The 27,791-nt window shown below is 36.5% G+C and overlaps 2 protein-coding genes across 3 annotated transcripts in view; one reads left to right on the plus strand and one right to left on the minus strand.

Moving 5' to 3' along the window:
• Positions 1-1,093, plus strand: part of rpa2 (replication protein A2) — a 28,734-nt gene extending 27,641 nt beyond the window's left edge. Inside the window, exon 9 of the mRNA XM_056475079.1 lies at positions 806-1,093. Within this exon, the coding sequence (XP_056331054.1) occupies positions 806-893 (88 nt within the window). The 3' untranslated portion in view covers positions 894-1,093. The remainder of the gene's footprint in view (positions 1-805) is intronic.
• Positions 646-27,749, minus strand: themis2 (thymocyte selection associated family member 2). Of its 2 annotated transcripts, XM_056475078.1 has the most exons (6): positions 27,647-27,749; positions 22,884-23,024; positions 17,549-17,974; positions 12,772-13,925; positions 1,329-1,440; positions 646-1,251 (listed from the first exon to the last, which is right to left on the minus strand). In XM_056475078.1, the coding sequence occupies exons 1-6, from the start codon at positions 27,741-27,743 to the stop codon at positions 1,169-1,171; spliced, it is 2,013 nt and encodes a 670-aa protein (XP_056331053.1). In that variant the 5' UTR covers positions 27,744-27,749; the 3' UTR covers positions 646-1,168. The 2 variants fall into 2 exon arrangements, with proteins under 2 accessions (XP_056331053.1, XP_056331052.1); XM_056475077.1 differs by having other exon boundaries at positions 646-1,440.
• Between the last annotated feature and the right edge of the window lie 42 nt (positions 27,750-27,791).

A 27,791-nucleotide genomic window follows, 5' to 3' on the forward strand; every position in this document is an offset into this window, starting at 1 on the left:
CAAGTCGACGGCTGGGCGCCGCGGACCGCTGCAGAAACCTATGTTTAGAATTCAAAAATGCGTGGCGCGACGATTCGGGACACTTCATGCTTCTGGTGTACCACAGAGAGTGTCTGGTGTGCCGTGTCGCGGCTTCAATCGGCGCATCCGGTGCCTCAGTCAAAGTTAATTCAGTGTGCGTGGTTATTAGTTTCTGTGTACAAGCTCGGCACTTGAAACTAGCACACAGTTGGCTGTAAAACTGTACAAAGACTCAAATGATTTTGTACTCTCTGCTTGGTCTGTGTCCGAGTCTTACATGTACGACTGAATGCGGATCCTCTCTCTCCTTCTCCGTCTGCCTGTCAGACTCTGTTGCAAAAGCAGAGCAGGTGAGCTCATGGTTCCGCCCCCTTGTTACAATGGGCGGGAAGCCGAAACTAATTTACATGGGAAGCAACACACCCCTAAATTAGCCAACTGTGGACACGCCCCCAACATGACACTTTTTAACAAATTATAATAAAACAATCTGAACTGTGTTTTAAACTGAACCTAAACTGGCACACTCAGAAGAACCATAATATTAATATTAAATCATAAAAAAGAGGTAAACTATGGGCCCTTTAAAGTGGAAAGAAATTTACAAATGAATGTAAACTTGACTGAGTGCTTCACATCCACTTTAATACAGCCATTACAAGCAGACATTACAGTGGATTTTTGTTTTTAATGCATAGTTACTTTTCCCTTTTACCCTGCAGATGAAAAGTAAAATGCTTTCCTTTAACTGTAGATTGATTCTCACTTTTCATTTTTATAACAGGCAAACTGTGGACTTTCTCAGCAACGAGGGCCACATTTTCTCCACCATCGACGAAGATCACTTCCGGTCAACAGACAACGAAGCCTAACATCCAGCCAGAGCCTGCATCTTCACAGCTTTCATGACAGAAAACAGTAACAAACTGTACATTTCAGTTCCTTTCGCTCATTTTAATAAAAAAGCACACCCATTTAAATGTTTCTTTAGACGTCATCGTGTTAATTTACATCTGTTAAACTTTGCATTGCATATTTAGACGCATTAAAAAGCCTTGCGTTTTTTTTTTGCCACATGCCTGGTCCTCTTTTCTTGATTTCTTTCGCTCTTGTTGTGAGGAATACTCGAATGCAGATCGTCCTCCGTCTAATAGTACAGGCTTTCATGGGGTTTTATAAATGCGTCCTCGATAGACTCGTAGTCATGATCCGAGTCAGAGAGTCTCTTCGCTGTTTTGAAAGAAAATAAGAGGTTAAATGCATTGTATTTAGAGCCACCAATATCTGAATGCAATCAGTGAACGTACCTGTTTTCTGAGACATTCGAGGGCTTTTCACGTACATGTTGGACATACTGGAACTTTCAGCAACCGATATGCTCTTTCTAGGCAATAGCGGAGGAGGCTGTTCTGGGGTCTGCTGGAGTTTCACAAGAAAATAAAGTGTCATTTTGTTTCATTTTTTTTTTTAGCTGCTGAGCCAGCTATGCTAAAAGAAAAGAGGAACAGGATGCACTGTGGGTTTTTGTTTGGTATTAAACACTGCATAGTTACAAACCAAAAGGTGGCTGTGAAGAGAGCGACGATTCACACTGACATTTCAGCTGCAGTCGAAGACAGAATTATTAGCCCTCATGTCGTGCTGGCTTCCACACAAATCTTTTGAGTCGTCCCATCACAAATCGATTGAGCTCATTTAATATTGAGATTTTAATCGATTTGAGTTTTTACAAATTGAAGTCGATTGAACATAAAACAATTAAGTTGTCCCAAAAAGAACTAAAGATTTGTGTTTGGACTTATTTCAAATAAATGGTTCGAACAAGCAGCATAAGGGTTTTTTGAGAGCATTATATTGTTCTTCTGGAGATTTCATTTTGTTTGGATGGAATGAAATAAAAGAATCTGCTAAGGTAACCCACCGGTCCTACTGCATCCAAGCGCTCTGAGCTGGAATCGAACTGGCGATTCTTTGCATGGGAGTCGGTTGCTCTAACAAGAAGGCTAAAGACCATGGCCTCTAGCGTTTGTCGCTAAAGCATCTTTTGAGGTCAGAGGAATGATGTTTATCTGCATAGCACTTTGCTAGCTGGCCTCTATTACACTCACCCCTCCTAAACCTCACTCCTATCCCGGACGAGCCCCCACGTGTAACCACCAGTCTTACTGCACTCAACCCGGTCTGAGCTGGGATTGAACCCATGATTCTGTGCATGGGAGTCGGTTGCTCTAACAAGGAGGCTAAAGACCATGGCCTCTAGCGTCTGTCGCTAGAGCACCTTTTGAAGTCAGAGGAGTGAGGTTTACCTGCATAGCACTTCGCTAGCTGGCCTCCGTTACATATATAAATAAAAAATAAATAACTATAAATATAAAAAAATGAAGAAAGTTTAAGTAATGGAACACTATATTTACAACAAAACCCCAAATTTATTATATAGTACAGAGTACACTTCCCAAACTTTTCAGCCTGTGACTCCCAAAATAACAATAACAATGACTCACGACCCACACTATCCTCGGAGGTGGTTATAAACATACGAACAGTGCACATACACAGATAGGCCTATATAAACACGAGCACATTGACAACACACAGTTAAACAGTCTAACAACCATATTTGGTTGTATTTGTCATTTATTAATTGGTTTCATTTAATATCACCCTCATCTAATGAGACTGGTGGGCGCAATGTTTACTGCACAAGTCTATTCTCGGTTTCATTTTGGAGACCGCCACTTGGAGATCATCCTCAATGTTTAGTTGTATATGATTCTAAAAAGATATATAAAAAACATTTATATTTAATGTATGGCAGTGCGTAAAGGTGGCAAGGTCAATATTATTAGCCCCCTTAATATTATATGTTTTTTCGATTGGCTACAGAACGAACCACTTTTTGCCCAATGACTTCATCTAATTAAGCCTTTACATTGCACTTTAAAGCAGTGGTCCACAACCAATCAACTGATCAATTGGTATCGGGCCTCACAAGAAATCATTAATATGGTCTACGCGGAAGGACTTTTAATTTGTCAGTAGCCCGGGTCAAGCGCTTCCGGTGAACTGTTTGCCCTTACAAAATTGTCACTCTTTTAAAGGCACATAGGTTACCCATTTTTCCAGATTTAAGATAAGACTTTTGTGTCCCCGGAATGTTTCTGTAAAGTTTGAGCTCAAAACAACCATCAGAATATTTGTTATAGCCGTCTGAAGTGTCTGTATTATAGCCGGTAAAACTTGGTTGCTGTTTTTTTGTACTGGGCCTTTAAGGCTAGTCCTCCCCGCCCACCGTTCCCCTGTGCCTGTCAGCAAGGTGCCTGTTTATATCACCCCAATATGATGGTCTATACACTATATCTACACACATGTCTGTGCAAACAGCTTGAAAAGTAGATTTTTCACCATAGGTGCCCTTTAATGTCTGCTTTTCCTTAAAAATCAGCCATCTCCACTGAGTGATATGCGACATAAATTGTACAAGAAGCACTGCATTAAATGACTAAAAATGCATTAAAATATTAACATTTACTTTACCCCAGTATATTCAATGGAGCTTCTGCGCTAGCCTGCTAATCCTGACGGGTGCGTGCATGTACACGGCTTTTCATCTCGTTTTACGCTTGATCAACTAAATGAACGCTGAATTTATTTAACTGATTGTATTTTAATTACATTACAACATCGATGCTGTAAAAGGAACTGTATAAAATGGAAAAAAGTCACATTACCCGTTCACTAGAAGTGTATCAGTATGGGAAGAAACCCTTTTATTTCCATTTTATTTATTATATTCTGAGTCTGAACGATCTTTTATTTTGTAAAATCTTTTATTTTGAAAAATGACCGTATTCTCTTGGTTAAATGACCACCAACATTTAACCCACAAGCTAGCAAAATGAGTAAGAAACAGTTTCTTTGCGAAAGGGAAAAGGCCCAGTGAAAAACCATCGAACTGCTAATTCACTGAAATACAGTCTTGTAGGTCTAAAATCATTTTAAACGGGTCTTAAAACTCCATCGATTCAACACGCATCCAATAATAACCAACAACACATCTCAATAAAACTTTTAAAACCCTATTTATAACCTATATTATTTTATTCATTCATTTTCTTTTCGGCTTAGTCCCTTTATTAATCCGGGGTCGCCACAGCGGAATGAACCGCCAACTTATCCAGCACATGTTTTACGCAGCGGATGCCTTCCAGCCACAGCCCATCTCAGGGAAACATCCATACACACTCACTCACTACGGGCAATTTAGCCTTCCCAATTCACCTGTACCACATGTCTTTGGACTGTGGGGGAAACCGGAGCACCTGGAGGAAACCCACACGAACCCAGGGAGAACATGCAAACTCCACACAGAAACGCCAACTGACCCAGCCGAGGCTCGAACCAGCGACCTTCTTGCTGTGAGGCGACAGCACTACCTACTGCGCCACCACATCGCCCCCAATACAGCACAATTACAGTGGACAAACCGAATGCATTTGTTTAAGTGTTTTAGCAGACTTGCTAATTCTCAACACCCGTCCAAGAGAGGCTTGATATAAAATGAAAGTCAAATAGATCCATATACACGAAATTATAATTCCTTTACATGGTTTCTAAACTCATTTCGAGAGAATCACATGCTTATGATTGATTCCCCAATCAGATGATTCCTAACTCACTATAAATAACCTGAGTTTCTTATCTGGGTATCTTTGTCTTGAAGAATCCCCCCACCCACCCCTACTCCCCCTGCTTTCTAGACGAGCGACACGATGGCCCAGATGCCTGACAGCAAGAATGTCTGTTGTTAAAGTCCTTACTAAACCAGTTGACATTTCTGTGCGGAGTTTGAACATTCTCACCGTGCTCATGAGGGTTTTCCTCCCACAGTCCAAAAAACACGCAACCTAGGTATATTGAGCATACCGAATTGGCATTGTAGTCAAGCTCTTAGCAAACAGTATATCCGTTAGCCATCTTATATCTCCCATTAGCCAGAAATAAGTCAGGGGAGTTTTTGAGATCTACCTGAGCTCAAACTCACATCTCGCCCTGCTAACGGGAGGGAGCCCCGGGCTCGAGGATCTTATAAGCTCAGGGCTCTCTCCCAGGACAGCATGCCAAACAAGCTTATTACCAATCATCAGCTAAGTGTGAACTCTTAAAAATTGCTATAAGGAAAAAGCTTTTTTAAGTTGAAAAAGATTTGCATGTGTACAACTACATTTGACACATTATTTAAAATATGTGAGTAAAAATTTACTAATTAGAATTTTTATTTTATTTATTTATTTTTTCAAATATATTTTTATTGAACATTTTGTGCAAAAACATGTCAGAAAATTACATTGAGTAAAAAGATACTATCTATTATACATGTCATTTTAATTCTGACCCCCACAAAAAAATATATATTAATAATAATAATAAATAAAATGTAATTGTAACTAAATAAACAAACAAATAAAATAATATTAATAAATAATAATAATGACATAAAATACAAAATTATATTACAAAAAAGCATATTACATTTCTTTTGTCTAACACAGTGTTTCCCAACCCTGTTCCTGAAGGCACACCAACAGTACACATTTTCAACCTCTCTCTAATCAAACACACCTGAATCAGCTTATCATAACATCAGAAGAGACTCCAACACCTGAAGTGAATGGGTCAGAAAAGGGAGACATCCAAAATATGTACTGTTGGTGTGCCTCCAGGAACAGGGTTGGGAAACACTGGTCTAACAGACAAGCTTTTAGTCTTGGAGACTTAAGAGGTTCCTAGGTAAAGAAAGGGTTCCAGGTCTGATAAAATAGAAAATGTTTGTTCTTCATAGCTGAGGAGAAAGCCTCAAGTGGGGTTATGTTGCAGACCGCAAGCAGCTATTGATTTAAACTGGGGGGCTCTTCATTAATCTACTTTACAAGGACACATTTCCGAGCAAAGTAAACCAAAGTATGTAGAAGCTCTCTTTTCCGAAAATTATAAGGTATATCATCTTTGAGACCCAATAAACAAGTCTTTGCTCCCAATCAAAATGTACATTTAAAGATGGAATTGATAAGAGTTTACTCAGTGCAGCAGGTTTCTTGCCCTGTCGACTCCAACCATTAACCCTGCCGGTAATCTGGAGGATTTTAAACATGTGCGAACACAGGAGCATGGATATAGGCGATGTGTCTGAATGGTAACAAACTCAACTGATAAAAGACAAAGTCAGTCATTTTTCAATTCTCCTACAGCTCTTTCGACAAAAGTGCTTGCTGCACACCAACAGTTTTGCTGTATCGACAGCATCGCAGAGAAAAACATACAACAAACCCCGAAACAAACATATCCGACCAGTGATGTGCGCGAATGTGGTTTTACCCAGTCATTGGGTCTCACAGCTTAGCAGGTCTGCTTTGCCTTCGGAAAGCAAGTGCTCTCATAATTAAGAAGCAGGATCTTCTCATAGGATAATAAATCTCTGCTATGATAAATAATGATACACCGACACGTCATCACTCCACTAGCAGATTTGCGATACGTCACCGATTTTGATCCCGCCCCAAAAATTATTTCAAACCCGGAAGATGAACTTAGCTGGCAAAAGCTCAAAATGATCCAGTGTTTCCCACAGTTAAAGCTGACAGGTGCTAACGCTGATGCTTAACACACACAAATCTGGCAAACCTCAAATAAAGTACTCCAGGGTGTCTTGAACTTTTAAAAAAAGTCTTAAATTTGACTTGGTAACACCTGCACAAACCCGGATAAAAGAAATGAGTACTGTTATGTTTGAAGATGTAGAAAACAATATTCATCAAGCATAAATTTTGGGAAATATTTGAAATATTTGACTGGAGGACTACTAATTTTTGTTTTCAACTTATGTGTTTATTTTGTGCTATCTTATTAAAACAATTGAAATTCTTTTACAGTTTATTGATTTTTCATAAAAAGCATGCTCTTGTTCATACGGTGAAAGTGAAATAATAGATGAGATCTAGTGACAGGAATACCATAAACGTGGTTCATACATCTAACTCAATGCCTCCTGAAACCACGTGTTAATAAGGCACTAATATGCGTGTTTTTAATTGTGTAATTTTGTGCGATACAATAAAAATTGTGTTTAGTATGCATCATAACTGACCACATTATTAACCCCTAAACAAAAATCATGTGTAATGCCTTCTAAAGCAACGTGTTTGCAGTCAAATTTGCATACATTTTTTTAAATTTAATTTTTTAAGTGAAACTATACTTAATGCACATCATAACTGACCACATTACTAATCCTGGAGCTCACCAACAATAATAATATTAATAAAAAAAAATCCAAGCGACACACCGAATCAGTTCTTAAATAAATCTGCTGCATTGTAAAACATGCTGGGTTAAGGTCAATATTATTAGCCCCCTTAAGATTCTATATTTTTTAATTGGCTACAGAACTAACCACTTTTGCCTAATGACTTACTTCATCTAATTAAGCCTTTACATTGCATTTTAAAGCAGTGGTCCACAACTACCGGACCACAGACTGGAACCGGTCTGTGGATCAATTGTTACCGGGCAGCACAAGAAATCATTAATTATTTCTGTTTTATTTGTTATCCGAGTCTGAACGATCTTTTATTTTGAAGAATCTTTTACTGTTTATTAATGTTATTTATGTACATTTGACTGCCAAAATGTAACCCACAAGCTAGCAAAATAGCTAAGTCAAACTTTGGAAAGTTTCTTTGCGAAGGGGAAAAGGCCCAGTGAGGGACCCACAAACTGCCAAGGAATGAATCCGCAACCCATTTGTCAACAAATCAGGTGAATCCAGCATGTCGAATCAATCAAAAATCATTTGTAATGCCTTCCAAAGCAAAGCGTTTGCAGTAATCTGGGGTTGTCACAGCGGAATGAACCGCCAGCTTATTCAGCTTATGTTTTACGCAGTGAATGCCCTTCCAGCCGCAAACCACACACACACACTACGGCCAATTCCGTTTATTCAATTCCCCTATAGCGCATGTGTTTGGACTTGTGGGGTAAACCAGAGCACCCAGAGGAAACCCACACCAACACGGGGAGCACATGCAAACTTCACCCGGAAATGCCAACTGGGGCTCAAACCAGCGACCTTCTTGCTGTGAGATGATTGTGCTACCCACTGCGCCACCTTGATGCCCCAAATAATAATATTAATAAAATAAATAAATAATCCAAGCAACACACTGAATCGGTTCTTAAATAAATCTGCTGCATTGTAAAACATGATGGGTTCCGCACAATCAATTTGTGTTGGACTTATTAGTTTAACTTATTCGTTTAATGTAGGTTGATTGAACGTAAAATGATTAAGGTGTTAAAAAAAAAACATCAGAAACTGTTTTTTCGTCCTTTCATTAATTTTCTTTTCAGCTTAGTCCCTTTATTAATCAGTGGTCCCCACCACGAAAAGAACCGCCAACTTATCCACCATATGTTTTACACAGCGGATGCCCTTCCAGCTGCAACCCAGTACCGGGAAACACCAATACAATCTTATTCTCACATACACTTCAGCCAATTTTGCTTATTCAATTCACCTATAGCGCATGCGTTTGGACTTGTGGGGGAAACCGGAGCACCCAGAGGAAACCCACACAAGGAGAACATGCAAACTCCACACAGAAATGCCAACTGACCCAGCTGAGACTCGAACCAGCGACCTTCTTACTGTGAGGCAACAGCGCTAACCACGCTGAAAATAATACTACACTGAAAAGGATCCCTGAAAACCTTTAATGTAATTTATACCAACAGGCTGATGAACATATTAAAGTGTGTTCTTGTCAGATAAAGTAGTTCCGGCAGCTTTAGAGCACATTACAGTTCCATATCACTACGCTGAATGACTGCAGTTGTTTCAAAAATACAACAGTCAAAGATCACAACAGACGGCTTTGGATGAGATAACCAGTAATGCACACAGCAGTTTGAGGACAGAAAGCCTGAACATTTCATAAGTACATCTGAACAGTGGCTGTGGGAAACTAGTGTAAGAGGAATCATTGACTCTGGTCTGTTGAATTACTAGAAAATAAAAAATAGAAACCACCGTAGTTTACAGAACAAGTCATCAGGAAATTATGTTGTTGAATCTTTGGGTAATTATAAAAAAAGGAACTGATTCCTGAAACTTATAACCATATAAGTATGTCATCGCTCATTTACTGTAACTCTTAAAGGGGTTTGCTGATTTGCTGTAAGTAATACTGTGAATCAACTAAAAAGGTGAATCAATGAAAGCACGAGAAATTTACGATGATCACATTTAAAATCGTAAATTAACGATTTTTGTTTCATAATAAAAGTCATTAGGGTATTAAGTAAAATTATTGTAGATTTTCTACTGTAAATACACTGTTAGTTAACAGGATTTTGCGAATCACTAGTGTTTTTTGTTTATTTGTGGTTGTGAATTGCATTATGAGATGATGATCTCTGCTCTGTTGACTTTTGATGTTCAGAATGCCACTCTACAGTCGAACAAAGCGACTCTCATTGATATTTTAGTAGTGTGAAATAATGTATAAGAAATAATATACAGAGAAATAAGACTGTAAAATAACAGAATATGTACTGTCAGTTCCTTGCAAGGTTTTTGTAGTGTAACTCCAACACCAAACCCAGACAATATATCACGTTAATCTATTAAAAATATTCACAAAAGTCACTTTTTACAACGTGACAAGGTTAAAAGTCGCTGGAAGGAAGATCAAGCTCCCATAATGCAATTCAAAAGCAGAAACAAAAAATAAATAAAAACGTGAATCACAGAATATGCGAAACTGAATTAGTAATATGCATAGATAAACGCTTAAAATTATCAACTTTAAGTGATTTTACTCGTTATTTCGATTTTTTTTTTGTTCCCTCAGATTCCATGAATTCACATAGTTGCATCTAAGTCAAATATTATCATATATTCATTCAGGTTTCAGATGATGTACAGTTAAGGTCAGAATTATTAGCCCCCCCTGTTTATTTTTTCCCCCAATTTCTGTTTAACAGAGAGAATGTTTTGTTCAACACATTTCTAAACATAATAGTTTTAATAACTCATTTCTAATAACTGATTTATTTTATCTTTGCCATGATGACAGTAAATAATATTTGACTAGATATTTTTCAAGACACTTCTATACAGCTTAAAGTGACATTTAAAGGCTTAACTAGGTTAATTAGGTTAACTAGGCAGGTTAGGGTGATTAGGAAAGTTATTGTATGACGATGGTTTGTTCTGTAGACTATCGGAAACAAATATATAGCTTATAGGGGCTAATAATTTTGTCCTTAAAATGGTTCATAAAAAAACTTAAAACTGCTTTTATTCAAATAAAACAAATCAAATAAAACAAATAAGACTTTTCTCCAGAAGAAAAAATATTATCAGACATACTGTGAAAATGTCCTTGCTCTGTTAAACATCATTGGGGAAATATTTAAAAAAGAAAACAAAATTCAAATGGGGGCTAATAATTCTGACTTCAACTGTATACATATTTGCTCATAAATGTCCATTTATTTTGAAATGGAGATTTAGACATGCGCACAAAATATTATTTTTGAGCTGAAAAATCCCAATTCTTGCTTTTTTTGCCGACAACTTAATTGTTTTACGTGTAATCCACTTAAATTTGTACAAAATAATCAAGTAAACTTAATTTGTGTTTGGACAACATGAATGAATTGTGTAGAAGCCTACTTTTTTTACAGTCCATAATCTAAAAGCTGAATGAATGAGCTTTCCATTGATTTAGCCAAGTTACAATCATTTAAAAATCTGATATGACGTTTGTTGTTTGTTCAAACTACTTATTTAAATGAGCTGTAACAACACAATTCTTGAGGGGGTTTTTTTGGGGACAATTTGATTGTTTTATGTTCAATCTACTTAAATTTGTTAAAACTAATAAGTTAACTTAATTCTTTCATGTTGCCCCAACACAAATCGATTGCATGGAAACCTAGCATTGAGAAAATCCTCACCCAAAGTTGTCCAAATTAAGCTTTTAGCAATGCGCATTACCATCAAAATTTACCCCCTATAGGATATTTGCAAAATCTCTTTACACCGTAAAACCATAGACTGTAAAATATATGGACGGAGTATCCGTGACGTCACCCATAGGTTTCTGAACACTGCAAAAGAAGCTACAAGTAGGCGCGGCCAACCGTCGCCATTTTGTTCGCGCATCATCGCACACACGGCAGGATATCAAACAAGGGCAAAGAGGCGGAGAGTGGGCGGAGCTACAGACACCTGCTGGCACTTTGCTTAGACCTGGCAGACAGACTTTACTTTGGGAGAAACGCTTGATACTTTATTACCTGCGACTCGTTTGTGTTCTGACCACATGTGCTTGGCTGAACACTATATCAATAAAGTGTTTAGACTTTTAAAAACACTGTAGTAATACATTGAGCCACTAAACATTGTTCTTATGACGTTTTTCAACAGGAAGAAAACGCGAATTACTTCCAAACACTTCAGATATAGTCTGTGTTAGTAAATGCAAGACTATTGATGAACTCCAGCATAACACTGTATGATAACGCTTCAGATGACTGATCTAGAGCCTACAGCTAATCAATCTGTCACATTCTGGAGTGCTTTACGGGTCTATAGAAAAATATTAATGATAAATGATCTTAAATAAAACTAATACATTTATAGAGATGGTATACAAGTATTTAACTTTACTCACATGGGAAACGGAGGCCACGTGAATGGTTTGTGAGCACAATTAAGTGCACACAGCATCCCATATCATCTGATAATTGTAAGAAATAAGTCCAAAAGGCAGCTGACTGTGTAAAGCCACATAAAACAACACAAAAATACGATGAACATGCCGAGATCAGTGGCTAATCTGCCGGATTCAGCTGAGGTGAAGTGACGGCGACCAGCGAGACCTAGCTGTCACTCAAGTGGCCACGCCCTTAATTATGCAAACTTAATATAACCTAAAATAAAGGAAATGGATGAGTTTTAAAAAAAATTCACCCCCCTCACAGTTGTCATGGAGGGTAATAATAGCTATATGAACCAAAATCGTTCTTTGTACCAGGCTGTAAACACCTTTTTTTCTGCTGTAAAGTTGACCATTCCAACAGTGGGCTCAATTGAAATGTGCTCTATTATGGAGCCAGGACTAGTGGAATTTTGATGAATTGCAGTTTCAGTTACTTCCGTATTGGCTTCCCGAGGGAGAGCGGGAGGTTGCCGCTTGTGTAAAACATGTTTGGTGTTAAGCGAAACATGAAACATTTTTATATACATTTAAGCAGATTGAACATAAAACAAAAAAACCTCAATAATTAAGTTACTTCAGCTCATTTTAAATGAGTAGTTTGAACAAACAGCAAATATTTAGTTTGAGTATATGCAGCATAATCTTTACTTAATATCCTAATGATTTTTGTCAAAAAAGATCAATATTTTTGACTCATGCAAAGCATTGTTTGCTATTCCTACAAAAATACCCTCATTTTATGCTCGTTCCACATAATTCCCTCATGTTGTTCCAACATAAATCGATTAAGTTAACTTTTCAATATATGTTTTCACATATTTAAGTGGATTGAACATAAAACAATTAAGTTGTCCCAAAAATAACTCGAGAATTGTGTTGATTCAGCTCATTTTAAGTAAGTAGTTTGAACAAGCAGCAAAAATTATTTTTTTGAGTGAAGGGGTAAATAAAATCTGATGCTCACCTCGTCTGCCGGAGGTGGAGGAACGGAGCGCTTTACTACTTTCGGACCCAACGAAAGTTTGTCCAGTTGTTCGCTCACCGAACTCCCCAAGCTTGGTAAAGGTTTAGCTTTTTTGGTTGTGTCACAACTGGACTTCTTTCTTTTTGGCGGACGCGGAGGTGGCTCCTCAGTTTTGCCAATGAGTTTGTGATATTCATAATAGAATTTCTCCGTCATCTCGGTAACCGTTTCAACGTGAAGCTCTGGAGGCCGAGACCACGGCAGGTCATCAGACAAGAAACAGACTGACATTTTCAACCAACGAACTGGCAACTCAAAGCACCAGTCTGGATTATTGGGTAGACTCGTCAACACGGTGGTCTCTGTGAATGTCTCCTCCAGCTTTAACGCTGGTAACCCCATCAGCGGATCCTTCTCCAGATCTTTATCCCGAGTCACAACTTTGACATCAACAGGCAAAGAGCCGCTCACTAAATCGCTTAATCGATACTTCTTATTATCCGAAAGCTTCTCCACAAAGTGTCCCGCCATAAACAGCGGCATTGAGATTTCCTCGCTATCATCATCATCATCATCATCATCATCGTCGTCCACCTCAAGAGTTCGTTTACAAATGAGACTTTCTACTTTCTCAGCAGCTCCAGGTTTGAGTCTATCCATCAAACTCATCCCCAAAACCTCTAGATGTTCTCCGACACCGAGCGCAGGCATTCCCTCGTCCTCATCGGCTTCGCAGTCCCGGCTCACGCTTACTTTGAGTCCTGGAGATTGAGAAGACGCCAAATATAGCTCGTAGACTGAGCTGAACTCCCGAGCCCGTCTCCTCATGCGTCCTCCATAGCCGTCGGAGATCATGAAGTACTGTTTTCCCTTCTTCCCCTTTGGAGTCGAGGCTAATATCATTGTTTTTTGGCGACATTCGTGCAGTATGAGGTTCTTGCCATTTTGTAGTCCACTAAACCAGCTGCAGCTGAAATACTGGTCGCCTTCTGGAGCCTCCAGGATCTCTGCTATTGTCGGGAAAGACTCTGTGGGTTGGCTGGCGACTTCAGGCAGTGATTGTGGAGTTATGAAGACTAAATCCTGGAATTGGTCCGTCACGTCCTGGACATCTACTTCCAGACTGGAGGGAAACTTGACTATGTTCTTCCTTACTAAATTTAAAAAAACAAGAGACATTTATTGTAAATGCTGGAGTTCACTTCAAAAAAGTATGTAAATGAAAGTTAAATTTCTAGTCAAAATATCAAAAAAATCTTTAATCAAGAAGCATTTTCTAGACAAGTAAAAAAAAATAGTTTTGTTTTTAGAAATATGTTGATGAACTGAAACATTACTTTCTGCAGAATCCCTAAAAAAACTATGATAATTGAAAAATATAAATTAGCACAATGAACAACGTGTAAGATGCAAGATCTTTTACCATATGTTCAATTTAATTATTAGTTAATCCTATTTTATAATCTAATTCTATCCTATAATCTATCCTTAAATCATAATCTAATGTTCTGCAACAAAACAATACTAAAAAAACAATGTGCAAAAAAAAAAGAATCCTATGCTTATATTTTCCTCAAATATATCTAAAAGCGTCTCTCTGTGTACTGGATTTAGGACGTGCACTCTGGGTAAAAAAAAAAAAAAAAAAAAGAGTCCTAATTTCTTATTTCCAAAGCACACCATCAAATCTACTTCTGAATGGCTGGAGATAAACAAAAATGAACACTTTGGAGTGGCCTAGACAGTGTCCTGATCTGAATCCAATTGAGATGATGTGGCATGACTTAAAAAAGGTGGTTAATGTGCAAAAACTCTCCAATGTGACTGAATTACAACAATTTTGCAAAAGATGAGTGGGCTAAAATTCCTTCACAGAGCTGTAACAGACTTGAAAACACCTGATTGCGGTTGATGCTGCAAAGGGAGGACCAACAAGTTATAGCTTTTTAACACAGGTCTATTTAGTTTAGTATTTTTGCTCAAATATATATATAAAAAAGTGTCTCTGTGTGTACTGGATTCAGGACCTGCACTATATTGGTGATAAAATAACTAATAGTGTGAAAAAGTGTTTGCCCCCTTACTGATTTCTTATTTCTGTAACACTATTTTGATAGTCCATTTGAGTATTAGTAGACTGTCTGCTTAATATCTGCTGATACTGCTCCTTCAACAGACATTTAACTGACTATAAGAAACTTTGCAAGTACATGTCAACTTACACTAACCCAAACCCTAACCCCTACCTAACAGTCTACATATAATCTAATGAAGATAAGCTGTAATGTAACTTAAATTCAACAAAAACAAATGGACCATCAAAATAAATCGTGACCCTTATTTCCAAAGCACACCATCAAGTCCACTTCTGAATGGCTGAAGAAAATCAAAAAGAAGACTTTGGAGTGTCCTAGTCAAAGTCCTGACCTGAATATAATTAAGTATGAACTTAAAAAGGCGGTTCATACTCTAAAACCATCCAATGTGCCTGTATTAGAACAACTCTGCAAAGGTGAGAGGGCCAAAATTCCTTCACAGAGCTGTAACAGATTGCAGTTGTTTCTGCTTATGGTGGCCTTACAAGTTATTAGCTTTTTAACACAGGTTTAGTTTTGTATTTTGTTTTCCATTAATAACAAAAGTCATTTCAACACTGCGTGATGTGATTACTTGTGTTATCTTTGACTAATATTTAAATTAGTTTGATGAAAAAAAACATCATAATTGAAAAAATAAATTAGCACAATGAACAAAATGTAAGACGCGTGGTCTTTTATCATATGCTCAATTTAATTATTAGCTAATTTTATCCTATAACTTAAATCATAATCTTATCTTTTACGGCAAAATAATCCAAGAAAACAATGTGCCAAAAAAATCTATACTAAAATCTTTACTATAGGACTACTTATATTTTCCTCAAATATGTCAACCAGAGTCTCTCTGTATTCAGGACCTGCACTCTATGGGTGAAATAACAAAAGAGTCCTTATTTCTTATTTCTAAAGCACACCATCAAGTCCACTTCTGAATGGCTGGAGAAAAACAAAAATGAAGACACTGGAGTGGCCTAGTCAAAGTCCTGAACTGAATCCAATTGAGATGATGTGGCATGACCTAAAAAAGGGCATTCATGCGCAAAAATCCTCCAATGTTGATAAATCACAACAATTCTGCCATGATGAGAGGGCCAAAATTCCTTTACAAAGCAAAAACAGACTCAAAAACACCTGACTGCAGTTGTTGCTGCTAAGGGTGGCCCACATGTTATTAGCTTTTTAACACAGGTCTATTTAGCTTTAGTTTTTTTAAACCATTTCAACACTGCATGATGTGATTAGCTAATTATATCCTATAACTTAAATCATAATCTAATGTTCTGCAACTATACAATACTAAAAAAAACAACGTGCAAATAAATTCTATGCTTATATTTTCCTTAAATACTTCAAAAAGTGTCTCTCTGTGTACTGGATACAGGACCTGCACTCTATGGGTGAAAAAAATAAAAAGAGTACTAATTTCTTATTTCCAAAGCACACCATAAAGTCCACTTCTGAATGGCTGGAGAAAAACAAGAATGAAGACACTGGAGTGGCCTAGTCAAAGTCCTGACCTGAATCCAATTGAGATGATGTGGCATGACCTAAAAAAGGCGATTCATGCGCAAAAACCCTCCAATGTTGATAAATCACAACAATTCTGCCATGATGAGAGAGCCAAAATTCCTTTACAGAGCAATAACAGACTCAAAAACACCTGATTGCAGTTGTTGCTGCTAAGGGTTGCCCAACATGTTATTAGCCTTTTAACACAGGTCTATTTAGCTTTAGTTTTTTTTTAAACCATTTCAACACTGCAGGATGTGATTAGCTAATTATATCCTATAACTTAAATCATAATCTAATGTTCTGCAACTATACAATACTAAAAAAACAACGTGCAAAAAAATTCTATGCTTATATTTTCCTTAAATATATCAAAAAGTGTCTCTCTGTGTACTGGATTCAGGACAGGCACTCTATAGGTGAAACTTTTTTTTCTTATTTCCAAAGCACACCATCAAGTCCATTTCTGAATGGCTGGAGAAAAACAAAAATGAAGACACTGGAGTGGCCTAGTCAAAGTCCTGACCTGAATCCAATTGAGATGATGTGGCATGACCTAAAAAAGGGGATTCATGCGCAAAAACAATTCCAATGTTGATAAATCACAACAATTCTGCCATGATGAGAGGGCAAAAATTCCTTTACGAAGCAATAACAGACTCAAAAACACCTGATTGCAGTTGTTGCTGCTAAGGGTGGCCCACATGTTATTAGCTTTTTAACACAGGTCTATTTAGCTTTAGTTTTTTTAAACCATTTCTGCACACCATCAAGCCCACTTCTGAACGGCTGGAGAAAAATGAAAATGAAGACATTGGACTGGCCTAGCCAAAGTCCTGACCTGAATCCAATTGAGATGATGTGGCATGACTTAAAAAAGGTGGTTCATTCTCCCTTCAAAACCCTCCAACGTGGCTTAATTACAACAACTTCTGGCCAAAATTCCTTCACAGAGCTGTAACAGACTAGAAAACAACTGCAGTGTCCAACCAGTTATTAGCTTTTTAACAGAGTATGTAGTTTTGTGTTTTGTTTTCCCTTAATTTCAAAACTGCACCATGTGTTATCTTTGACTAATACTTAAATTAATTTGATGATCTGAACCATTAAAGTGTGACAAACAAACAATGAGTACTACTTTTTCACAGCACAAAAACTGTTGTACTTACGATGCATAATGGCACTGATTTCATAGACTGGGCTGAACATCAGCAATCCGCTACTGCTCTTGGTGTTTGTGTTGCAGAAGCGCCGGCAGCTGAGTCTGGCTGAGGACATGATCTCCTGCAGAAAGTATCCGCGCTCATCTTCACACTCGTAAAACTCTCCTTTCAGAGACAGAGGAAGCAGGAGCTCTGCGCAAGCCATGTTATGCCCCAACACCTGACACCGAGCCAGTCTTTCTCCATCCTCGGAGACCTCCACCGACAGCAAGGTCAGATGTTCGTCTGCGGCCAGCATGAAGTTGTTCACCATCAGCTCCTGTGTGCTTCTGAAGGAGAAGGAGCCGCAGGCGTCCACTCCAACTGGACACAAACCCACCAATTCTTCCACTGTGTTGTACGGTAGGTCTTCAGCGACGAGTCTGAAATTCCCTGGAAAAAAAAATCCATTGTGAGTTAGAGCAAAGTCCCCTTAAGGCAAGTTATTTCACTCAGCAGCCATCTTTGAAACACCTTTCAGGCATTGCTTACGGTTAAATGTCATCTTGGGAATGATCAATAGAGGAATTACCAACCTACGTCACACGGGTTCCTGGTTGCAAAAAGAGATTGGTTGCAATTGCAAACGTCGTGTTGTGCGGTAGGATGCCAATTCGAAAGTCCAAAAATAGAAGACTTAACTTTTACCGTACACCACACTGCTTTAATGCCAACCGCAGACATCCTTCGCTAAAAGGGAGCTGAATAGAGTGAGTCGAAGCAAACGTGTTGAAGCTTCGAAATGTTTTGAAACCTCTCTACAGTGACACCTAGTGGTCATTTTTTATGTATTGCTCTAGAACAGCTTCAGCAAAGAAACTATTGAGTAAAATTGAGGTATTAAACCCCACGTTGTAGAGTTGAGGCTTCAAGTGATTTAGTCGAGCGGGGAGAGTCATGCCGAAATAATGGGCTCGAGTCCATGGTCATGCAGCTGCAGATGTTAAATGCTCTGTTCTTGTAACGTGTTTTGTTTTAACATTGGTCTGACATCCGAATGAACACTTTGTGAATAAATATGTCTTGTTTTGGTCATAAACAATACCAGAATACATCAAGACATAGTTTCAGAGTTTTTGTAAAAGTCGGGATTCGAACTCTTGCAATTTGCAGCAGTTCAAATTAGGCTACATGAGATTGAGATTTTGTATTTTGTAGGGCTGTATTTATACCATAGTAATCTGGTAGTGTTTGCTTTGCCTTTTTTCTGGGTTAATTATTGTGATCTACTGATTTCAACAGAGAAATACTGGGAAATTTTTGTAGACTGATGGCATTTCATGCCGTTCAGCCTTATAATCTTAAAATGTGAGCAAAATCTCCTGTTTTGTCATTACTTTAGACGTTACACTAGAGAATTATTCAAATACTAGCTCTAAAGTGACGTTGGTGAAGTAGCAATGGTTTCTGCTGTTCTGACGTCAGCTGCAGATGTGAATGAATGGCGTAAGAAAGTAGTTCCTCTTACAAAAGGATTTAGTATTTTTAGTCACTCTGAGTGTTTGATTTTCTTTTTTATATACATGATAATGTAGTCAAACTATTGTATAATTGCAAAATCACACTCGTAGCAGTGCAATTTGTCACTGGTGGGACACTAAGGTACTCAGCTGCAACACACGCCTCCCACCAGTGCCGATATATAGCCATATTGCACTGCAACTCATGTGATATTGCTAATATATTCATATATTCATTCATTTTCTTTACAGCTTAGTCTCTTTATTAATCTGGGGTCGCCACAGTGGAATGAACTGCCAATTTATCAAGCATATGTGTTACGCAGCAGATGCCCTTTCAGCTGCAACCCATCTCTGGGAAACATCCATAAACACCTATTCACACACATACACTACGGACAATTTAGCCTACCCAATTCACCTATACCGCATGTCTTTGGACTTGTGGGGGAAACCGGAGCACCCGGAGAAAACCCACACGAACATGGGGAGAACATGTAAACTCCACACAGAAACACCAACTGACCCAGCGGAGGCTCGAACCAGCGATCTTCTTGCTGTGAGGCAAATGTACTACCCACTGCGCCACCATGCGCATATATATTAGCTGCGTCTCAAATGGCCCACTATACACTATGCACTCATGCAACAGCATAGTATATGTATGTAGCGTCGTCCCAAATGAAACACTTATGGTTTTTTACTAAGCGGAAATTCAACCCAATTCCCTGATGACGTTTGACGGTTGCCGAATCAGTGAAATAAATGACCAAACTATTAAATAAAACCTGTCATGAGTATAACCGCATTCACCATCAGGAGGCACTATAATCACTCTCGTAGGAGAATTTTCTTTCACCATCCAAAATAAATAAAGTAATCCAACATGTGCGCCCGATAGCTCCGCCCCTTCCGCTACGTGAGCAAAGCTGCGGTCGTTGAGTGCGTGAAGTGTCCATCATTACACACTTCATTTTACCGGCTGAATGAGTGCATCATCCGGGTAATTAAAGTGCACTTATTATTTTTAACGCTTTTAGTGTGAACGCACTACTTACACTATTTATACTACAAAATGGCGTAGAATAGTGCATACGTATGCGATTTGGGACGCAGCCATAGTCTCAATAACATCACTCATGTAATTAAACACACCAACCAATAATTGATTGTGAAGCCACATGTGACATCTCTTGTCCACAAGAAGAATCAAGAGTCAAGATCACATAATCTGACACTCACTCACTGTTTTAAGTCTGAACAATGTACTTAAAAAATTAAGCTTGAAATAGAAATCACAGCTAGATTTACATGAACCATTTCATTTCTTTAAAATCACTCCGTCTGTTATTTACTGGATACCAATAAATATTTGAGTTGTTTTATTTTAGTGCCTTGAATCATGCAATTAATGTTGACGCAATTTACACTGAAATAATAAGTCAGGCCATGACATTACTACCCAATGCATTTGTCTTACATTTCACAGCTCATTCAGGGCAGCTAAACTTACAGTGAAGTGTCAATCGTCAGCTTAACCACCAGTTTATAGAAACGCTGAGTTAATCAAGTTCTCGCTTTTACATATAGCATTGAGAATAATTCAAATGAGTGTGAATTTTTAAACAGTCACACTTATGTTTTGCTCTCTGTTACCATAACTCAGGACTAAAGAGTACTTAAACATTTATAATAATTGTGTGCTCAACTGACCTGTTTTCGCCTAAAAAATGGCCATTTTATTAAATATATTAAAGATCCATGATATTAAAGAGCCCTTGTTATGGGTTTTTGAGCTTCCATGCAGTGTGTACACAGCTCTAAGTGAATGAAAACATCCAGCTGAGGGTTAAATCTGAAAGTGCACCGTGTTTAAAAGTGTTCATTTTTTAAATAAACGATTCAACTCAGAGTTGTTTAAATGATTCGTCGTTCATTTAATGATCTTTTGCCTGTTCGTATAAACGTCAGCACAAAACATTACCAAATATGAAGTGGTGGGTCTGGTAAAACGTGAACGTGCCTTTCCCTTCAAATGTTAGCAGAGTGTGGGTGTGTGTGGGATTGTTCATGACTGAAGATGAGTGAACATTAATGAGTGAACGTTCGGGTGATTAATGCAATAATCTACTCTGCAAAAGGTGATTCGTCTGCCGTTTGTTAAAGGAAGGATCAGAAAAGACTATTGATGTATGAGACTTTGTCAGAGCTTGAAAGGAACTTCATCAGTGCACAGTTTATTGATCAGTTTCTTCCTTCATTTCACAAGTGTAAGTAACTTAAGTGCGATTAAAATGGTTGCCTCCTTGTTTTCTCTAGCTTGCAATTTATGTATTTAATTGTGTTTTGTTACTTGTAATCGCTCCATGCGGCTTGTTTTGTATCTGGTTAACTCTTTATATTCACATATCGCGTCTAAAGTTACGTTGAAAATGCAACGCGTGCCGCTGTATTTACCATTTTTAAATGCGTTTGTGAGCTCGCGATCCTCTGCCGTTTGTCATTGCTATGGCCACCGTCAGCTGTCCCTACAGATGTGCGGCGGTCAAGTTCCAAAATAGTTCAGCTTTTGCCGCTGTGTGGATTCATTCTGAATGTGTGTCATGGTTATTACTTATGGTTAAGAATAGAGGAATATGCTGGTGTTAAACTGCATTGCTTTAATGCACTCCTGCATTGGGCTCACACATACACTCTGCACTCTGACTACTTCAACAATGTTTATAATCAGTGGTGGGTGTTTCTCTCTGTTTCGCACTGAACGCAGTCGACTAATAACAGACTGGGTCATCGGTCCAATCAGCGCAGATTAGCATCGCGCTAAGGAGGGGTTTGGGAACAAATGAATCGCTGAACGAATCATATAGGAGTCGTTAGGATAATTAGGTAAAACTAAATGCATATTATAAGACAATGAAAGTGTTTTTTGACCTTGCACGCATATCAGACTGTTGTTGGAGACCCCCAAATGTTAACCTGTTTCTTTCTAACAGGTTAACATTAACCTGCCATACTGAATAACCATCGATTGACATTCCCACAATTTCCTTTGTGACACTTTGGTTACACTTTGTTGATGTATCCGATGCGATCCAAGACATGTGAAGAAATGATGCCAAGGTCACCATAATCCTGGACCAGGCCGTATCCTGAGCTGATGCTGTGGTGGTCATGGAGGAATGCATGAGACTGATTCCTGAAAGACCCTAATGACAGACGAGTCTTCGCATTGATTCTGAAAGGACAGCCTGTACACCAGTTGGTGACCTCTCCCACCTGCAGCTTCTCCACCATGGACGTCCAGCATTCTCCAGCCAACGGCGCCTTGACTGCAGCTCTGCACAGGAAGTTTGGCCAGAGGGAAATGGTCGTACCCATCTGAGCCTGGTTTCTCTCAAGGGTTATTTTTCCCCTTAACTTTCGTTTTGGTGAAGTTTGTTCCTCGCTACTGTCGCCACTGGCTTGCTTGGTTTTGCTCTTCAGTGTTTGGACTTCCAGCAGTGAAAATTAACCCACACTGAAGTGAACTAAACTGATCTTCAACTCTGTAAACTGGACTGACACAGTTTCAATTCACTATAATCTTCTATGTAAAGCTCCTTAAACACAATCTACATTATAAAAGCGCTATAGAAATAAACATGAATTGAATTGAACTCGCAAATATATATATATTTTGTGAACCCTCAGATTCCAATAGTCGTATCTCAGCCAAATATTCCCAAATCCAAAATAAGTATATACATCAATGGAAACCTCATTTATTCAGTCAATTAAAAAATACAATTATGACTGGTTTTGGTCATGTATATCTGTGTACTGCAGCTGTTTAAGTGTCTCACCTGAATAGTGAATAGGCAATACAAATGAATCTCCAGTGTTGACATCTTCACAAGACACAGACAGAAGCTCCAAACCAATGATCTTCACCAAATCTCCAGTGGATAAACACACTTCACTCCCCGAAATCTCATACACGGACCCTGGAAAAAACACATCATCATACAAGCTACATTTGCATAAGCCACTGCATTTGTTTTAAATGTCAATACCTGGAAATGTTGAGAGGAAATTTGATGTAAAAAAAAAAACAGTCACACGTTAAGTGTTTTCACACCTCGCCACAGCCACATGTGAAGAGTCTAGCTTAAAAGATTCTTTATTCTGTTCATGAACGCAAACATAAATCAAATGATTTTCACTTGCATGTGTTATAAAATATAGATGCACTCTTTGTAATTCTGTGTACAAGCTGTCTTGTTTTTTTTTTTGAGGCAGCAAGACTGCTTTTTGTTGTACTTAAACGTGCACAGCATAAACCACACTGAAAAAGATAAATAGATCTTAAACCTCATGTCCTGTTTGAGACCGCAGAGACAACATTTTGAATACACTATTGTTGAAGCGTGACATTTTTTTACTTGAAAGAACACTTGTTAGCATATACAGGATACACGTGATGGTTGGACTTCAGATATAAGATATTGCGTTGTCACATTTAACAATCTTCAACATTACATATTATAATGTAATTTAAAATAGGTCAAATTTGCATAATTGTAATAAAAAAGTCACACTTCTGAAAGGACACATCTGTTGATTCAGTAAAATAACTCAACACTATCATATTACTGCTGCCTAATTTTTATCTTTAGTTAAATTAAAAGAACTTTTCTAGTTGTCTTAACTTGTATCAGTCAAACAGACTAAACAAGTTAAACTTGGTATAACTAAAAAAAACATTTGTTGAAACCTGATTAACTTATTAAAATGAGTTAAAGTAACATAAATCATTTGTTGAAACCTGATTAACTTATTAAAATGAGTTAAAGTAACATAAAACATTTGTTGAAACCTGATTAACTTATTTAAATTAGTTAACGTAACATAAAAACATTTGTTGAAACCTGATTAACTTATTAAAATGAGTTAAAGTAACGTAAATAATTTGTTGAAACCTAATTAACTTATTAAAATGAGTTAAAGTAACGTAAAACATTTGTTGAAACCTGATTAACTTATTAAAATGAGTTAAAGTAACGTAAAACATTTGTTGAAACCTGATTAACTTATTAAAATGAGTTAAAGTAACGTAAATCATTTGTTGAAACCTGATTAACTTATTAAAATGAGTTAAAGTAACATAAATCATTTGTTGAAACCTGATTAACTTATTAAAATGAGTTAAAGTAACGTAAAACATTTGTTGAAACCTGATTAACTTATTAAAATGAGTTAAAGTAACATAATCATTTGCTGAAACCTGATTAACTTATTAAAATGAGTTAAAGTAACATAAAATCATTTGTTGAAACCTGATTAACTTATTAAAATGAGTTAAAGTAACGTAAATCATTTGTTGAAACCTGATTAACTTATTAAAATGAGTTAAAGTAACGTAAATCATTTGTTGAAACCTGATTAACTTATTAAAATGAGTTAAAGTAACAAAAACATTTGTTGAAACCTGATTAACTTATTAAAATGAGTTAAAGTAACATAATCATTTGCTGAAACCTGATTAACTTATTAAAATGAGTTAAAGTAACGTAAAACATTTGCTGAAACCTGATTAACTTATTAAAATGAGTTAAAGTAACATAAATCATTTGTTGAAACCTGATTAACTTATTAAAATGAGTTAAAGTAACATAAATCATTTGTTGAAACCTGATTAACTTATTAAAATGAGTTAAAGTAACGTAAATCATTTGCTGAAACCTGATTAACTTATTAAAATGAGTTAAAGTAACATAAATCATTTGTTGAAACCTGATTAACTTATTAAAATGAGTTAAAGTAACGTAAAACATTTGTTGAAACCTGATTAACTTATTAAAATTAGTTAAAGTAACGTAAAACATTTGTTGAAACCTGATTAACTTATTAAAATGAGTTAAAGTAACATAATCATTTGCTGAAACCTGATTAACTTATTAAAATGAGTTAAAGTAACGTAAAACATTTGTTGAAACCTGATTAACTTATTAAAATGAGTTAAAGTAACATAATCATTTGCTGAAACCTGATTAACTTATTAAAATGAGTTAAAGTAACATAAAAACATTTGTTGAAACCTGATTAACTTATTAAAATGAGTTAAAGTAACATAAAATCATTTGTTGAAACCTGATTAACTTATTAAAATGAGTTAAAGTAACGTAAATCATTTGTTGAAACCTGATTAACTTATTAAAATGAGTTAAAGTAACGTAAAAACATTTGTTGAAACCTGATTAACTTATTAAAATGAGTTAAAGTAACGTAAATCATTTGCTGAAACCTAATTAACTTATTAAAATGAGTTAAAGTAACATAATCATTTGCTGAAACCTGATTAACTTATTAAAATTAGTTAAAGTAACGTAAAATCAATTGCTGAAACCTGATTAACTTATTAAAATGAGTTAAAGTAACGTAAAACATTTGTTGAAACCTGATTAACTTATTAAAATTAGTTAAAGTAACGTAAAATCATTTGCTGAAACCTGATTAACTTATTAAAATGAGTTAAAGTAACATAAAAACATTTGCTGAAACCTGATTAACTTATTAAAATGAGTTAAAGTAACATAAAAACATTTGCTGAAACCTGATTAACTTATTAAAATGAGTTAAAGTAACGTAAATCATTTGCTGAAACCTGATTAACTTATTAAAATGAGTTAAAGTAACGTAAAACATTTGCTGAAACCTGATTAACTTATTAAAATGAGTTAAAGTAACGTAAATCATTTGCTGAAACCTGATTAACTTATTAAAATGAGTTAAAGTAACATAATCATTTGCTGAAACCTGATTAACTTATTAAAATTAGTTAAAGTAACAAAAACATTTGTTGTCGTGACTTTTTGTAGGATCGTTTGTACAGTGAAAGAAGTGTTCTCCGACAACTATTACCAGTTTCGTTTTAGAATTTAATTTTTTATTATTATTTACATGCACATCATCTGGATCTCTGGGATCACAACTATAAAAACTGTTAAGTCAATTCCAAAAAATACAAATAAATAAATAATAATAATAATAATGTATAGACAATATACATTGTCTCTGACAATAAATAATATTTGACAAGATATTTTTCAAGACACTTCTGTACAGATTAAAGTGACATTTAAAGGCTTAAAAAGGTTAATTAGGTTAACTAGGCAGAATAGTGTAATTAGGCAAGTTATTGTATAACTATGGTTTGTTCTGTGGACTATCGAAAAAAAATTGCTTAAAGGGGCTAATAATTTTTACCTTAAAATGTTTTTTAAAAAATTAAAAACTGCTTTTGTTCTGGTTGAAATAAAACAAATAAGACTTTCCCCAGAAGAAAAAATATTATCAGACATACTGTGAAAATTTCCTTGCTCTGTTAAACATCATTTAGCAAATATATAAAAAAAGAAAAAAAACTCAAAGTGGGGCTAATAATTCTGACTTCAACTCTCTCTCTCTCTCTCTCTCTCTCTCTCTCTATATATATATATATATTTTTTTTATTTTTTATTTTTATTTTTTTTTTTTTTATATATTTATATTTATTATTTTATGTATTTATTGTGCTATCTAAGTTGGTACCACCTTCGCCTTTTTACAAAAACCAGGCAGTTGGTCAAGGCAGACAGACCCAAAGCGAAACTGATGAGTTAATTATATTTGATATTAGCCTTTTTAAATAAGATGATGATTTGATTTGACTTGATAAGATTTGTTTCAAAAAATTAGTGATCGGGACACCGCCAAGAAAAACTATATATATATTCATTCATTCATTTTTTTTTGACTTAGTCCGTTTATTAATCCGATGGAATGAACCGCCAACTTATCCAGCACATTTTTACGCAGCGGATACACTATATATATATATATATATATATATATATATATATATATATATATATATATTGGGTGTAATATTCCTTAAAGAACAGCTTTCAGTATCTGTTGTTGTTTTCTTTGTGGAAAAATGATCATATACAGCAAGTGAAAAGTGAGTAAAAGCATATATATCTCCTATATTCATTCATTTATTCACTTTCTTTTCGGCTTAGTCCCTTTATTAATCTGGGGTTGCCACAGTTCATTGCCACAATGAACCGCCAATTTATCCAGCATATGCTTTACACAGCGGATGCCCTTCCAGCTGCAACCCATCACTGGGAAACACCCTAACACTTCCAACATGCAAACTCCACACAGAAATGCCAAATGACCCATATTCCATCTCGTCTATATTTGTATCGTAAATGACAGCGTTTTGACAAAAACCATATGTATAACTATTCCATTTCCTTTATTTGTGCCGTAAATGATGACAGAATTAAAATGTTTGGGTGTAATATACCTTTAAGAACAGCTTCAAGTATATGTCGTTGTTTCTTTGTGGAGAAATGATCATATACAGCAAATGAAAAGTGAGTCAAAACATATACATAATTTATTTGTATAACTAATGATGACAAATCTTCATTTTGGGGTGTAATATCCCTTCATAAGAACAGTTTTATTATCTGTTGTTGTTGTTGTTGTTGTTGTTGTTGTTGTTGTTGTTTTTTCTTGTGGAGAAATGATCATATTCAGCTAGTGAACGGTGACTGAAAGCATACGCACATACCTTGAAAATAAACCCCTGAGCAGACCTGAAGGATGCGGGGCAGAGAGCGCTGATCCAGACAGTTGATGAAGGCTTGCAGGGACTGGAGGTCTCCCATCTCTCCACCAGCAGATCTGAACTGAAATGAACTGATCTTCTGCTTCAC

This window comes from Danio aesculapii, chromosome 16 (genome assembly GCF_903798145.1).
Source record: "Danio aesculapii chromosome 16, fDanAes4.1, whole genome shotgun sequence".
Classification (NCBI taxonomy): Eukaryota; Metazoa; Chordata; class Actinopteri; order Cypriniformes; family Danionidae; genus Danio; species Danio aesculapii.

What these genes read in the sequence shown, in the direction of transcription:
- themis2 (XM_056475077.1), bottom strand. Translation starts at nt 27,743, where the DNA reads ATGGGAGACCTCCAGTCCCTGCAAGCCTTCATCAACTGTCTGGATCAG. An exon ending in CTCAGGGGTTTATTTTCAAG is followed by an intron (nt 23,025 to 27,646) that starts GTATGTGCGTAT and finishes TGTTTTTTCCAG; the next exon opens with GGTCCGTGTATGAGATTTCG. An exon ending in AATCAGTGCCATTATGCATC is followed by an intron (nt 13,926 to 17,548) that starts GTAAGTACAACA and finishes TTTTAAATTTAG; the next exon opens with TAAGGAAGAACATAGTCAAG.